This window comes from Coregonus lavaretus, assembly GCF_964263955.1.
Source record: "Coregonus lavaretus genome assembly, chromosome: 22".
Taxonomy (NCBI): domain Eukaryota; kingdom Metazoa; phylum Chordata; class Actinopteri; order Salmoniformes; family Salmonidae; genus Coregonus; species Coregonus lavaretus.
In genome coordinates this window covers 25,440,021-25,453,475 of record NC_140009.1, presented here as the reverse complement: position 1 = coordinate 25,453,475, position 13,455 = coordinate 25,440,021, and the positions used below count along the sequence as shown (strand labels likewise).

Sequence of the window (13,455 nt, the reverse complement as noted above, 5' to 3'; positions counted from 1 at the left end):
GGGTTGGCGACTCTTTACCTGTTTTTGGAATTACTAAAGTCTGTTGAAGTCATCCTGGTTCCTGCGCTTGATTCCCTACACTCATCCACACACAGCACTCTGACAGGGACCTTCAATGCTGCAGAAATTTGTTGGTACCCTTCCCCAGATCTGTGCCTCGACACAATCCTGTCTCGGAGTTCTACAGACAATTCCTTCGACCTCATGGCTTGGTTGACTCCAAGTTGAATAAACATGCCTTGGCCATGTGTTTTGTTGCCTTGGCCGTGTGTTTTGGGTCATTGTCATGCTGGAATACCCATCCACGACCCATTTTCAATGCCCTGGCTGAGGGAGGGAGGTTCTCACCCAAGATTTGACGGTACATGGCCCCGTCCATCGTCCCTTCGATGCGGTGAAGTTGTCCTGTCCCCTTAGCAGAAAAACACCCCCAAAGCATAATGTTTCCACCTCCATGTTTGACGGTGGGGATGGTGTCATAGGCAGCATTCCTCCTCCTCCAAACACGGCGAGTTGAGTTGATGCCAAAGAGCTCAATTTGGGTCTCATCTGACCACAACACTTTCACCCAGTTCTCCTCTGAATCATTCAGATGTTCATTGGCAAACTTCAGACGGGCCTGTATATGTGCTTTCTTGAGCAGGGGGACCTTGCGGGCGCTGCAGGATTTCAGTCCTTCACGGCGTAGTGTGTTACCAATTGTTTTCTTGGTGACTATGGTCCCAGCTGCCTTGAAATCATTGACAAGATCCTCCCGCGTAGTTCTGGGCTGATTCCTCACCTCCACGAGGTGAGATCTTGCATGGAGCCCCAGGCCGAGGGAGATTGACAGTTCTTTTGTGTTTCTTCCATTTGCGAATAATCGCACCAACTGTTGTCACCTTCTCACCAAGCTGCTTGGCGATGGTCTTGTTTGTAGCCCATTCCAGCCTTGTGTAGGTCTACAATCTTGTCCCTGACATCCTTGGAGAGCTGTTTGGTCTTGGCCATGGTGGAGAGTTTGGAATCTGATTGATTGATTGCTTCTGTGGACAGGTGTCTTTTATACAGGTAACAACCTGAGATTAGGAGCACTCCCTTTAAGTGTGTGCTCCTAATCTCAGCTTGTTACCTGGTATAAAAGACACCTGGGAGCCAGAAATCTTTCTGATTGAGAGGGGGTCAAATACTTATTTCCCTCATTAAAATGCAAATAAATTTATAACATTTTTGACATGCGTTTTTCTGGATTTGTTGTTGTTATTCTGTCTCTCACTGTTCAAATAAACCTACCATTAAAATTATAGACTGATCATTTCTTTGTCAGTGGGCAAACGTACAAAATCAGCAGGGGATCAAATACTTTTTTCCCTCACTGTATATGGAAATGGTCGATTTGCATATAAGCCTACTGTAGCTCTGATTGGTTATGGTGCACCGGTCTGTGTAGAGTGTGGACCTGAGTCCTGCTTGTCAATGCAATAGAATCCTAATCCGATGTGTTCTGCCTGCAACAAAATCTCTTGCATAGTTTGTTTTGTTTCGGTATGTTGAATTGAAAGTTGCTAATATTGTGTTGATTCTATCACAATTCCAACAGTAAAGGGAAACGTTGATAGCGTTAACTAATGGGGAAAACTCTAGTTGCGTGAAGTTCAATCTCTTGCTTCTCTGCACGGGCTGATATTTCTTCTGCGTGGCAGTCCCGGGGGAGCTGCACACCCACGCAGCTTTGAGGGAACATTGCTTACATGCTTTCTGTAAGTTTAAGAAACATTGCCTGTGCCTAAATTCCTTTACCAAAAACAAACATACACTACATGTCCAAAAGTATGTGGACACCTACTTGTCGAACATCTAATTCCAAAATTATGGCCATTAATATGGAGGTGGTCCCCTCTTTGCAGCTATAACAGCCTCCACTCTTCTGGGAAGGCTTTCCACTAGATGTTGGAACATTGCTGGGGAGACTTGCTTCCATTCGGCCACGAGCATTAGTGAGGTCGGGCACTGATGTTGGGCGATTAGACCTGGCTCCCAAACGACGTTCCAATTTTTCCCAAAGGTGTTCAATGGGGTTGAGGTCAGGGCTCTGTGCAGGCATTGTCATGCTGAAACAGGAAAGGGCCTTCCTCAAACTGTTGCCACAAAGTTGGAAGCTTATTTAAACAGCATGATCATTCCACAGGTGCACGGTGTGCTGGGGACAATAAAAGGCCACAAATGTTTTGTCACACAACACAATGCCACAGATGTCTCAAGTTTTGAGGGAGTGTGCAATTGGCATGCTGACTGCAGGAATGTCCACCAGAGCTGTGCCAGAGAATTGAATGTTCATTTCTCTACCGTATGTCGTTTTAGAGAATTTGGCAGTTCGTCCAACCCACCTCACAACCGCAGAGCACGTGTAACCACACCAGCCCAGAACCTCCACATCCGGCTTCTTCCACTTGCGGGATCGTTTGAGACCAGCCAACCGGACAGCTGATGAAACTGTGGGTTTCCACAACCCAAAGAATTTCTGCACAAACTGTCAGAAACTGTCTCAAGGAAGCTCATCTGCGTGTTCGTTGTCCTCACCAGGGTCTTGACCTGACTGCAGTTCGACGTTGTAACCGACGATGGCCACTGGCAGGCTGGATAAGTGTGCCCTTCATGGATGAATCCCGGTTTGAACTGTACCGGGCAGATGGCAAACAGCGTGTGTGGCGTCGTGTGGGCGAGCGGTTTGCTGATGTCAACGTTGTGAACGGAGTGCCTCATGGTGGGGTTATGGTATGGACAGGCATAAGCTACCGACAACGAACACAATTGCATTTTCAATGCACAGAGATACTGTGACGAGATTCTGAGGCCCATTGTCGTGCCATTCATCTGCCGCAATCACCTCAAGTTTCAGTATGATAATGCATGGCCCCATGTCGCAAGGATCTGTACACAATTCCTGGAAGCTGAAAATGTCCCAGTTCTTCCATCTCCCGCATACTCACCAGACATGTCACCCATTGAGCATGTTTGGGATGCTCTGGATCAATGTGTATGACAACGTTTACCAGTTCCCGCCAATATCCAGCAACTTCTCACAGCCATTGAAGAGGAGTGGGACAACATTCCACAGGCCACAATCAATAGCCTGATCAACTCTATGCGAAGGAGATGTGTCGCGCTGCATGAGGCAAATGGTGGTCACACCAGACACCTGACTGGTTTTCTGATCCACGCCCCTACCTTCTTTTTTGTAGGTATCTATGACCAACAGATGCATATCTGTATTCCCAGTCACTTAAAGTACTTTTGAGCGTTCAGGACGTTTTGGCGTTCTGAAACAATGGACTTTGACATCAGTAGGGGAACCAGTCAAGCAACTGCAACATACACTGAGTGTACAAACGCCTGCTCTTTCCATGGCATAAACTGACCAGGTGAAAGCTATGATCCCTTATTGTTGTCACATGTTAAATCCACTTCAATCAGTGCAGATGAAGGGAAGGAGATAGGTTAAAGAAGGGATTTTAAGCCTTGAGACAATTTTTTGGTATTTTTGGTTATTTTATTAGGATCCCCATTAGCTGTTGCAAAAGCAGCAACTACTCTTCCTGGGTTCCACACAAAACATGAAACATGACATAATGCATAACATTATTAGAGAACCGCTCAAGGACAGAACTACATACATTTTTTATTTATTACAAAAGGCACACGTAGCCTACATATCAATACATACACACAAACTATCTAGGTCAAATTGAGGCATGGATTGAGACAGGTCCCCTGTAGCTCAGTTGGTAGAGCATGGCGCTTGCAACGCCAGGGTTGTGGGTTCGTTTCCCACGGGGGGCCAGTATGAAAAATTTATGCACTCACTAATTGTAAGTCGCTCTGGATAAGAGCGTCTGCTAAATGACTAAAATGTAAATGTGTGTGTGTGTGCCATTCAGAGCATGAATGGGCAAGACAAAAGATTGAAGTGCCTTTGAACGGGGTATGGTAGTAGGCCAAGCGCATGGTTTGAGTGTGTCAAGAACTGCAACGCTGCTGGTTTTTCACATTCGATAGTTTCCCGTGTGTATCAAGAATGGTTCACCACCCAAAGGACATCCAGCCAACTTGACTCAACTGTGAAAAGCATTGGAGTCAACATGGGCCACTGTTGCATGACAGCCATCCAAAGGTAGGCTACCTCTTTGAACTACTTATTGCTAGTGATTGATTTATTGAAATTACCTGAGTAGTACTTGAAAGTTGGCCATGGCGCTGAAAATGCGGAGACGGGGGCGTTTAAGTAGGGTTGCAAAATTACGGGAACTTTCAATAACTTCCCTGTTTTTCCAGACATCCGGGTTGGAGAATTCTGGATTTCCTGCTTATTCCCTCCTGATTCCAGGAATCCTCCAACCGTGATTTCGGGAAAAAACAGGGAATTTATTCAAAGTTAGCAGAATTTTGAACCCTACGTGCAAGTCTATTACAAGAAGCGCCCGGCCCATCAATCAGGAGAATGGCGCATTTCCGTGTCAACCAGCAATTTTAGAATAATCTGAGATGGTGGGTGTCATGGCTTGTTGAAATGACATGGAACGACTCAGCCCTGACATGCACAATTGTCAGTCTTACCTCAAGCTGCTGTACGCTACAGCCCTGACCTCATTAAGTCAATGTGATTCAGTATAATCCACTGTGGGAGCTAGGACATTGGCAGGTAGAGTAGTGCCAGTCTCTCTAATGGGGACTGGAGACTGTGTACAGTACAGGTTGTGGACATTGTCACTGAGGGGCTTGCTGAGCTACTGTTTGGCAAATGGCGCATCTGGTCTCAATGCCCGACCGGCATCCGTCCCTCCGCTTAATTAAGCCCAATTGCTCTGGCAGTGTCCCCGCTATGCGCAAGGCACCGCTGGACAGCCTGCCCAAGGGCACTGCCGCACCGCTAATCCCTAGCTGTGTGGTCGCACTGCTTAATTGGCCTGAGGACAAATCTGTTTATTTGACACTGAGGCACAGCCTCACCTGGTCTTTCCTCCCAGCAGTACAGCAACCAGATCCCTTTAGTCCCAGGACTGCTGCTTTCCCCTTCCACTGCTCCACTTCACCTTGTCATGTTGTAGTACTGTTGAAATTGAGTTTGTTTTGACATAACTACTAACTTGAAAACCACAGGGTTGTTTGGCTCACAGTACTGTAGATGCTGCTGTAGTGGATCCGAAAGAGACAAAGACAGATGGCAAGAAGAGGGCAGCAACAGAGGCTAAAAAGGGATTTCCTTTAGAGATTTTGGGAGATTGACACAGAGGATAAACGCAGAGAATGGGGTCCGTGAAGACGTCTTGGGCATCCGTGAGCAGCTTCAGCAGTCCTCTCCTTATACACAAAGAATGCAAGATAGAGGGAGAGGGGTATTATTATAATTCGTCCTTTTACTGGCCAGGCTTTGTGCAACGCGGCATTACAGCCCCCATAATCTCTTTCAGACTTCAGCCTCATCAAGTTGATATTCCCTCAGGGAAGTTAGGGATTAGCTCTTTCCTTTCAAAGAGGAATTCTTCAATCAGTTGCCATGCATCATACTCCCTCCCCAACCCCAACCAAATCAACTCCATTCTGTCCCCCCCACCCCCCTTCTTTAAGCGCTGACTGTCCCTCAGTCCAGTTGGTTCTGAATCGCTCTAGCTATAAGAGAATGAAGTGGATTGTCAAGTGCCACTGGCACTGACTCATGCCTTTTGAGTTCCGCCCTGTTAAGATGCTCAGGGAGGTGGTGAGCCTTACACTTAGAGGTGACGCTAGAAGGGCCTCTTGCTTCCACATTTTAGGCTGTATTTCAAACTGCTTCCAGTAAGTGTCTATCCTGCATTCTATAACAGCCTTTCATGCTTGCAGTCAGACCTTGCATATACTGTATGTAATCATGCAGGCAGCACAACCAGACCAGAGCAGTTCTCTGATTTTGGTTATGCATTATTTGCAGTAATCTGTTATATAAAATATTTTTTATTATCTGGGACAGCAACTAGCAAGCGGACATTTTTTGTTTTTTCTTCCGCTCAGTTTTTGTGTGTGATATGTTCAGTGGGCATGAAACTGGAAATGTGCAAATCCAGTGTCCTGTGCAGTACTCCTCACTACTTAGCTGAGGTGCTTGGGGGTACTGGTGTGGAGGGATTTGCATTGGACCTCTAGGGGATTTCCTTCTCCTGGCAGAAGACTACACTTTCCCTTCAGAAAGTATTCACACCCCTTGACTTTTTCCACATTTTGTGTTACAGCCTGAATTTAAAATGGGATAAATTGCGATTTTTGGTCACTGGCCTACACACAATACCCCATAATGTCAAAGTAAAATGATCCATTTTGTCAACTGGTCGATTGTTTGGTCGATAGGCTGTTGGTCAAGCAAGATTTTTTTTATTCCAGCAGTCGCGAATATATGTTTTTTATGGCACACGAGACACCCGTCTGATTCATGCCCGTCTCAGTGGACTAATGCATTGCGGAGGCACACCAGTATAACCACTAGTACATTTACTGTTCTAATCTACAATGTTACGGTCTTTTACCGTTCTCATTGTCGGAATGGACACGTTGTTTGCGGACCGCACAACCTAGGCTACGCTTGTGTGGAAACGTTGTAAAATACCAAGAAGACCGTAAATGTTCCTGAGTGGCTGAGTTAGTTTTGACTTAAATCTGCTTGAAAATCTATGGCAAGACCTGAAAATGTTTGTAATGATCAACAACCAATTAGACAGAGCGTGAATAATTGTTTTAAGAATAGTGGGCAAATGTTGCGTAATCCAGGTGTGGAAAGCTCTTAGAGACTTGCCCAGAAAGACAGGCTCACAGCTGTAATTGCTGCCAAAGGTACTTACACAAAGTATTGACTTAGGGGTGTGAATACTTATGCAAATGTAATTTCTGTATTTCATTTTCACTAAATATACAACTTTCTCTCGAAAAACATGCTTTCACTTAGTTATTATGGGGTATTGTGTGTAGATGGTTGAAAAATGCATTTAATCAATTTTGAATTCAGGCTGTAACACAACAAAATGTGGAATAAGTCAAGGGGTTTGAATACTTTCTGAAGGCACTGTATATCCTCCTCCTTGGTCGCTCTGCTAGTGTAGCACTAGCCTGTGCCGCAGACTGAGCCACTGGTATCTTCCTGTCCTGCTGACTGTGATGCCTGTAGCAGGCATATGGGTCCATACAGGCCTGCAGTTGGGGTTGATTAGGCTATGGGAATGACTGCTGATGTAACACTATATAGGGAAGGATGAATCTTAAAGCATCTCTACTTCGTGGTGCAGAGCTTCGACCTGTATTATTCTGGAGGCTAGAATGGAGAGACTTATTTAATGAGACTTCTCCGATTGGGTTATTGCAGGCTGTTCTGAGTTATTATGGGAGATGTATTTTAGGGGGCAAAAGCAACCATTACAGCCAAGTGACAAAAACGAGTGGCTCATGAGAGCGATGCCAGTGTGGCGCTATGAAGGGAGCATCCTGTTGCGCGTTTTCTCTTACTGTCTTGTGCCCCCCTCTCCACTGGCAATGGTGATGTCACCATCATCGCCCCATTCATAAGACCTTTCTGAGATTGAGCATCATGATGTCAGCACTGTAAAGTATGTGTGTTGCGTGCCCGCCCTCAGTTACTTTTTCAGGTTATGTGCGCATGTATGATATGGATTAATGTTATGTGAACTCTGTTGCCTTTTTTTTTATCTGGGTCAAATGGTTTTATTTTGGCTAGATTAAATGGTAGCATGGTGCTGCAGCAGCATCATGATCATCCCTACTCTTGATAGAATCCCTCTCTAGGTTCCACTTAAGTGTGCTTTCTTCTCCTTCTCCTTTCTCTTCATGTGAGCCATCCCATCTCTCCTCTCTCAGACCATTGTTTTTCCAGTGCTGGGCTGGGATTTTCTTGTCACATGATTTATTTAGAATGTGCTCACTGTGCAGTCACATCCCAGTGGTACTGTAGGCCTGCTGCTGGCATGGCATGCTATCCTCCCAGGACCCAGGCTTCCATTTGCCTGTTTAATTACTCCCTCTATCTCTCTATCTGCTGATTAAAAGAAACAAGCCATCTCAGCTGACAGCTGAGTTCAGTTTTAAGTGGATGAGAGATCTACAGCTATATACCATTAGGCCTGTATATCCTCCAGTCCAGACCCTTCAATAAAAGCTCTCTAACCACATTTGATGCAGTGGGGGTGGAACAAAGTGATCGGGGGGTGGGTTGATAATGACATGAATGCACTATAATTATGTGCATACAGAAATTAGGTTATTTTTCAGATTGTGTTACACAAATATTGGATAACTATGGCCATTCCACTGCACTGAGGCTGAACAGAGAAGTTTTATTATGATCGAGTAGTGTTTTCCAGGGCTATGTTGATAATGACTGAATTAAGTTACTATGTTCCTTCCTGATAGGCCTATGTTTGCTCTAGGCACTGAGTGACTCGGCATGGTTTGCACTTGTATGTTTGTTGATGTAGAGGGGGGGTTTGTGGATGTGGCTGAGCTATCAGGTCAGTGACCACCAAGCACCATATGACACCAACCTTGCTGCCCACCTGCTGTGTTAGTGTTTGTGTGTACATACTGTACCAACCCCCTCCCTCCTCCACTGCCTAGTGCTGCTGGGTTGGCCCATGCTTCCTCATTCCTTTCCCTCAGTCCTGTGGTAGAATTCCTTAGGGAATGCCTCCCACCTGGGTTTGAGCTGGCCTGGGCTAGGCTGTGAACCATGGTTCACAACAATACAGCTTGACTGCCATCAACACTGAGGGGCTGGGACCTGAGATGTTATCAGTTTTGTTCAGCCACACCCACCTAGTATTCTTTGCCCTGTATAGGCCATCCCTCGGGCTGTGTGGGAACACACTCAGATCTCATTCAGCAGGGAGATAACATTGTGGATCATTCAGATAGAAATGTAGGTAACTGCCAAAATAAAGGAAACACCAACATAGTGTCTTAATAGGGCGTTGGGCCGCCAGAACAGCTTCAATGCGCCTTGGCATAGATTCTGCAAGTGTCTGGAACTCTATCGGAGGGATGATCCACCATTCTTCCACGAGAAATTCCATCATTTAGTGTTTTGTTGATGGTGGTGGAAAATGCTGTCTCAGCCGCCGCTCCAGAATCTCTCTTAAGTGTTCAATTGGGTTGATCTGTTGACTGAGACACACACTTTAAACCCCCTATGCTCCTTCGAGACCCCTCTTCTTTCAAAGTCACTGAGATCTCTTCTTCTAGCAGTGGTAGACAAAATATCTAATTTACATAAGTATTCACACCTCTGAGTCAATGCATGTTAGAATCACCTTTGGCAGCGATTACAGCTGTGAGTCTTTCTGGGTAAGTCTCTAAGATCTTTACACAACTGGATTGTACAATATTTGTCCATTATTCTTAAAAAAATTATTCATGCTCGGTCAAATTGGTTGTTGATCATTGCAAGACAGCCAATTTCAAGTCTTGCCATAGATTTTCAAGCAGATTTAAGTCAAAACTGTAACTCTGCCACTCAGGAACATTCATTGTCTTATTGATAAGCAACTCCAGTTTAGATTTGGCCTTGTGTTTTAGGTTATTGTCCTGCTGAAATGTGAATTAATTTCCCAGTGTCTGGTGGAAAGCAGACTGAACCAGTTTTTCCGCTATGATTTTGCCTGTGCTTAGCTCCATTTAGTTTTTCAGGATATTTTTTATCCTGAAAAACACCCCAGTCCTTAACAATTACATGCATACCCATAACATGATGCAGCCACCACTATGCTTGAAAATCTGGAGAGTGGTACTCAGTAATGTGTTGTATTGGATTTGCCCCAAATATAACACTTTGTATTGAGGAAAAAAAGTTAATTGCTTTGCCACATTTTTTGCAGTAGTACTTTAGTGCCTTGTTGCAAACAGGATGCGTGTTTTGGAATATTTTTATTCTGTACATGCTTCCTTCTTTTCACTCTGTCAATTAGGTTAGTATTGTGCAGTAACTACAATGTTGTTGATCCATCCTTAGTGTTATCACAGCCATTAAACTGTGTAACTGTTTTAAAGTCACCATTGGCCTCATGGTGAAATCCCTGAGGTGTTTCCTTATTCTCCGGCAACTGAGTTAGGAAGGACGCCTGTATCTTTTTTGTAGTGACTGGGTGTATTGATACACCATCCAAAGTGTAATTAATAACTTCACCATGCTCAATATGTGCCCTTCTATGCGAGGCATTAGAAAACCTTCCTGGTCTTTGTGGTTGAATCTGTTTTTGAAATTCACTTACTCCTGAACTTATTTAGGCGTGCCATAACAAAGGGGTTGAATACTTATTGACTCAAGACATTTCAGCTTTTAATTTTTTATTAATTTGTAAAAATTTCAAAAAACTTAATTCCACTTTCACATTATTGGGTATTGTGTGTGTGTAGGCCAATGACAAAAACATCTCAATTTAATCAATTTTAAATTCAGGCTGGAACACAGCAAAATGTGGAAAAGTCAATGGGTGTGAATAATTTCTGAAGGCACTGTAAATTATGTTGAATGATAAAACATGCATCTCATGCAGGAAATGGAGTCGTCCTCTTTTTTTGTGACGTTTCTATCAGCAACATTTTACACCGTTTGCCTACTGAACAGTCTTGTGTTGGTTCTCTTTGCTCACACTAGCTTTAAGCTCTTCCCTCACCTGAATTATACTGTGTGAGGGTTACATGATCTAATGTTCCCTCTTTCTCTCCACAGTATCTGGAGGGGTCCTAATGTGAACTGTGTGGACAGCACTGGATACACTCCTCTACACCATGCTGCCCTAAACGGACACAGGTAGGTCTATAGCGAGTCCTGTTCTCTTGTCATGATAGTTTAGATTGATTGCCATTGGTGTGAGTGGGCCACCCTGTGTGAAATGCAGGGCTTGACATTAACTTGTTTTGGCACTTGTCCATTGGACAAGTAGGACCGGAAAAAAAATGTTTGTCTTTTTTAAAATCTATATATATATATATATATATATATATATATATATATATATATATATATATATAATTTTTTTTTTTTTTTTACTTGTCCGAAAGCTCTCTTGTCCAACAATTTAAAACAAATCTGTAACACCATGTGCCAAAACGGTGACTGAAAAGTGTATTGTGTCATGCAAGGAACCACTTCATTATTATCACTGGTATTGACAATGGAAGGCTGTTGGTCTATGATCCCATATATTATATCTCCTGCCGTTGTGGCCTTGAGCAAGTCACCCCACAAAGTAAAATACTGCACTGATAGGCTACTGTATAAAACATATGTGGTCAACCCTCCATCTGGAGAGCTACTGGGTCTGCAGGCTTTTGATCCAACCCTGCTCAAACACACCCGAGTCAGCTTATCAAGGGACTCTTAAGCAGATTATTCTTTACAATGTGTTAGAGCAGGGCTGGAGCAAAAGCCTGCACACCCAGTAGCTCTCCAGGACTCTCCTGGAGGATGGTTGGCGACTCTGCAACATTACAGCCCAATACATTTATGTCTATATATAAAATAATTCCCTCATTCAATGAACCAGGGATCAAATGGCTAAGGTGGGCGACTTCAAAGCAAGGTAGTAACTAAGACGTTTATCTATTTGTATGGCTAGAATATGCAGTTTTCAGGGGAGAATATGAGTTACTTGTCAATTAGGCTAATCTAACAATATTTTTTTACGTTGTCAGAATTACATGGCCAGTATTGAATAGAGGAAAATCCCAGTTTTCCAACGGTGTCAGAATTATTTCACCCAATTTTGAGCGCTTGAGAGACTGTTTTACAACCGGAGTATGCAGCATTAGTTTCATCAACTGCAAACCCGTATCATGTGTGTGACGGCCATTTGTGGATGTACACAAGTGACCGTGGGAAGTTGTTTAGGACATTGGATATGACAATAACATTAATACATGCTAATACCTAAATAGTTAACCAGCGAGATGACCAGCCAAACTACACTATATGTTTGTCTGTTGTTTGTCATTATTTTACCCCCCCCCCCCCCCCCCCCACCCCTCCTCACTGGCACGCACACAGGTGATGTACACACCATTACTTTTGCAGGAATTTCATTGTTGACCAGAAATGAACTATAACTGGGCAAATAACTCACTAACTAGCAATGAATATCAACAAATGTGCACACACGGCTCGCTTTAATCAAAAAAATGCATCTTGTGACTGCATGATTGATGGACCGCTCGTGCCTGTCAATGCAGGCCTACAATAATCATTTTGCGATGCGCTCTGTAGAGATTGGGAGGACAGTGCGCAACACATCGCATCCACGTGAAACTTGTTCATTCAGACAACTTAAATCTATATTCTGCTTGTCCGACAATTTGTTTGACTTGGCCTTGGCAAGAGGACAAGCATTAATGTTGAGTCCTGAAATGCCATAATTATGTGGTAAACAATGACACAGTTTACTGTCAACATTACCTACGTAATGAACCTGTTCAACTCTTCTGACCCCGTTTGTCCCATCCACAGTGAGATAGTGGAGGCGCTGCTACGTAACGAGGCCTTGACCAACATCGCTGACAATAAGGGCTGCTACCCCCTGCACCTGGCCGCATGGAAGGGGGACCAACAGATCGTCAGGCTGCTCATTCACCAAGGCCCCTCACACCCCAAACTCAACGAGCAGGTCTGACTTCCCCCCCACTACCTGTAGCTCCTTTTTCCTTCTCACTCTCCATGTTCCCCTTCCCCACGCCTCGATGAATCAGTCTTCCTCTGCTCAGAGTAGCAATGTTTTAGTTATTTTTATTAGTCTGATCTGAGTATGTGAAGGAAGGAACAGGTCTGTGCGGTTAACACCCCATAACTCTTCACAACACTTCCCTTGTTAACTAGTCAGTGAACTCTAGTGTTACTCCCAGAGATCTAGCCTATACAGCTCATCATTCATTTACACTATTGACCTCACTGAGCTACTTTCTATGTAATTAATTTTTAACTAAGTACAATATGGACGGTCTTACTCGACTCACTCTGTCTGTGGTTTGCTGAAACCATTTGCCTTTCTTTGAGAATTGATTTTTTTTTTTTGAATGCAGTATGACATAGCTTGTTTTTTCAGTGCAAGAACATACACATGAACTGCATTGCATCATGAGTTCAAATGAACTTATTTGTCTTGAAGTAACTTGACGGCAGCCAAGTGAATGTGTCTTGATTTGATCTGGTTGTTATGTTGTGATGTGTTAAAACCAGGCATGGTGTGTAGAGACTGCTAACTGCACAGCCACCAGCAGCACCTTCAGTCTTTAACCTGTCCTGTCTGTGATCTCAGTATCTTTACCATTTGGGAAGAAATGACCCATTTTATGAGGCAATGGAACAAATGCAATCATAGCCATAGAGCCAAGATGCTATTGCTAAAGTCCAACATCACTGCAGTACTTACCAATAGTACTTCAGAGACATTTGAG

At 44.0% G+C, this 13,455-nt stretch overlaps 1 protein-coding gene across 3 annotated transcripts in view; it reads left to right on the top strand.

Moving 5' to 3' along the window:
• The window catches only part of LOC311150145 (ankyrin repeat and SAM domain-containing protein 1A-like), a gene marked incomplete at its 3' end in the record, with an annotated part of 115,094 nt that overhangs the window by 24,924 nt on the left and 76,715 nt on the right, over window positions 1-13,455 (top strand). For all 3 annotated transcript variants that reach the window (XM_084187442.1, XM_084187443.1, XM_084187441.1), the window contains exons 2-3: window positions 10,739-10,819; window positions 12,512-12,668. In XM_084187442.1, the coding sequence (XP_084043568.1) occupies window positions 10,739-10,819; window positions 12,512-12,668 (238 nt within the window). The remainder of the gene's footprint in view (window positions 1-10,738; window positions 10,820-12,511; window positions 12,669-13,455) is intronic.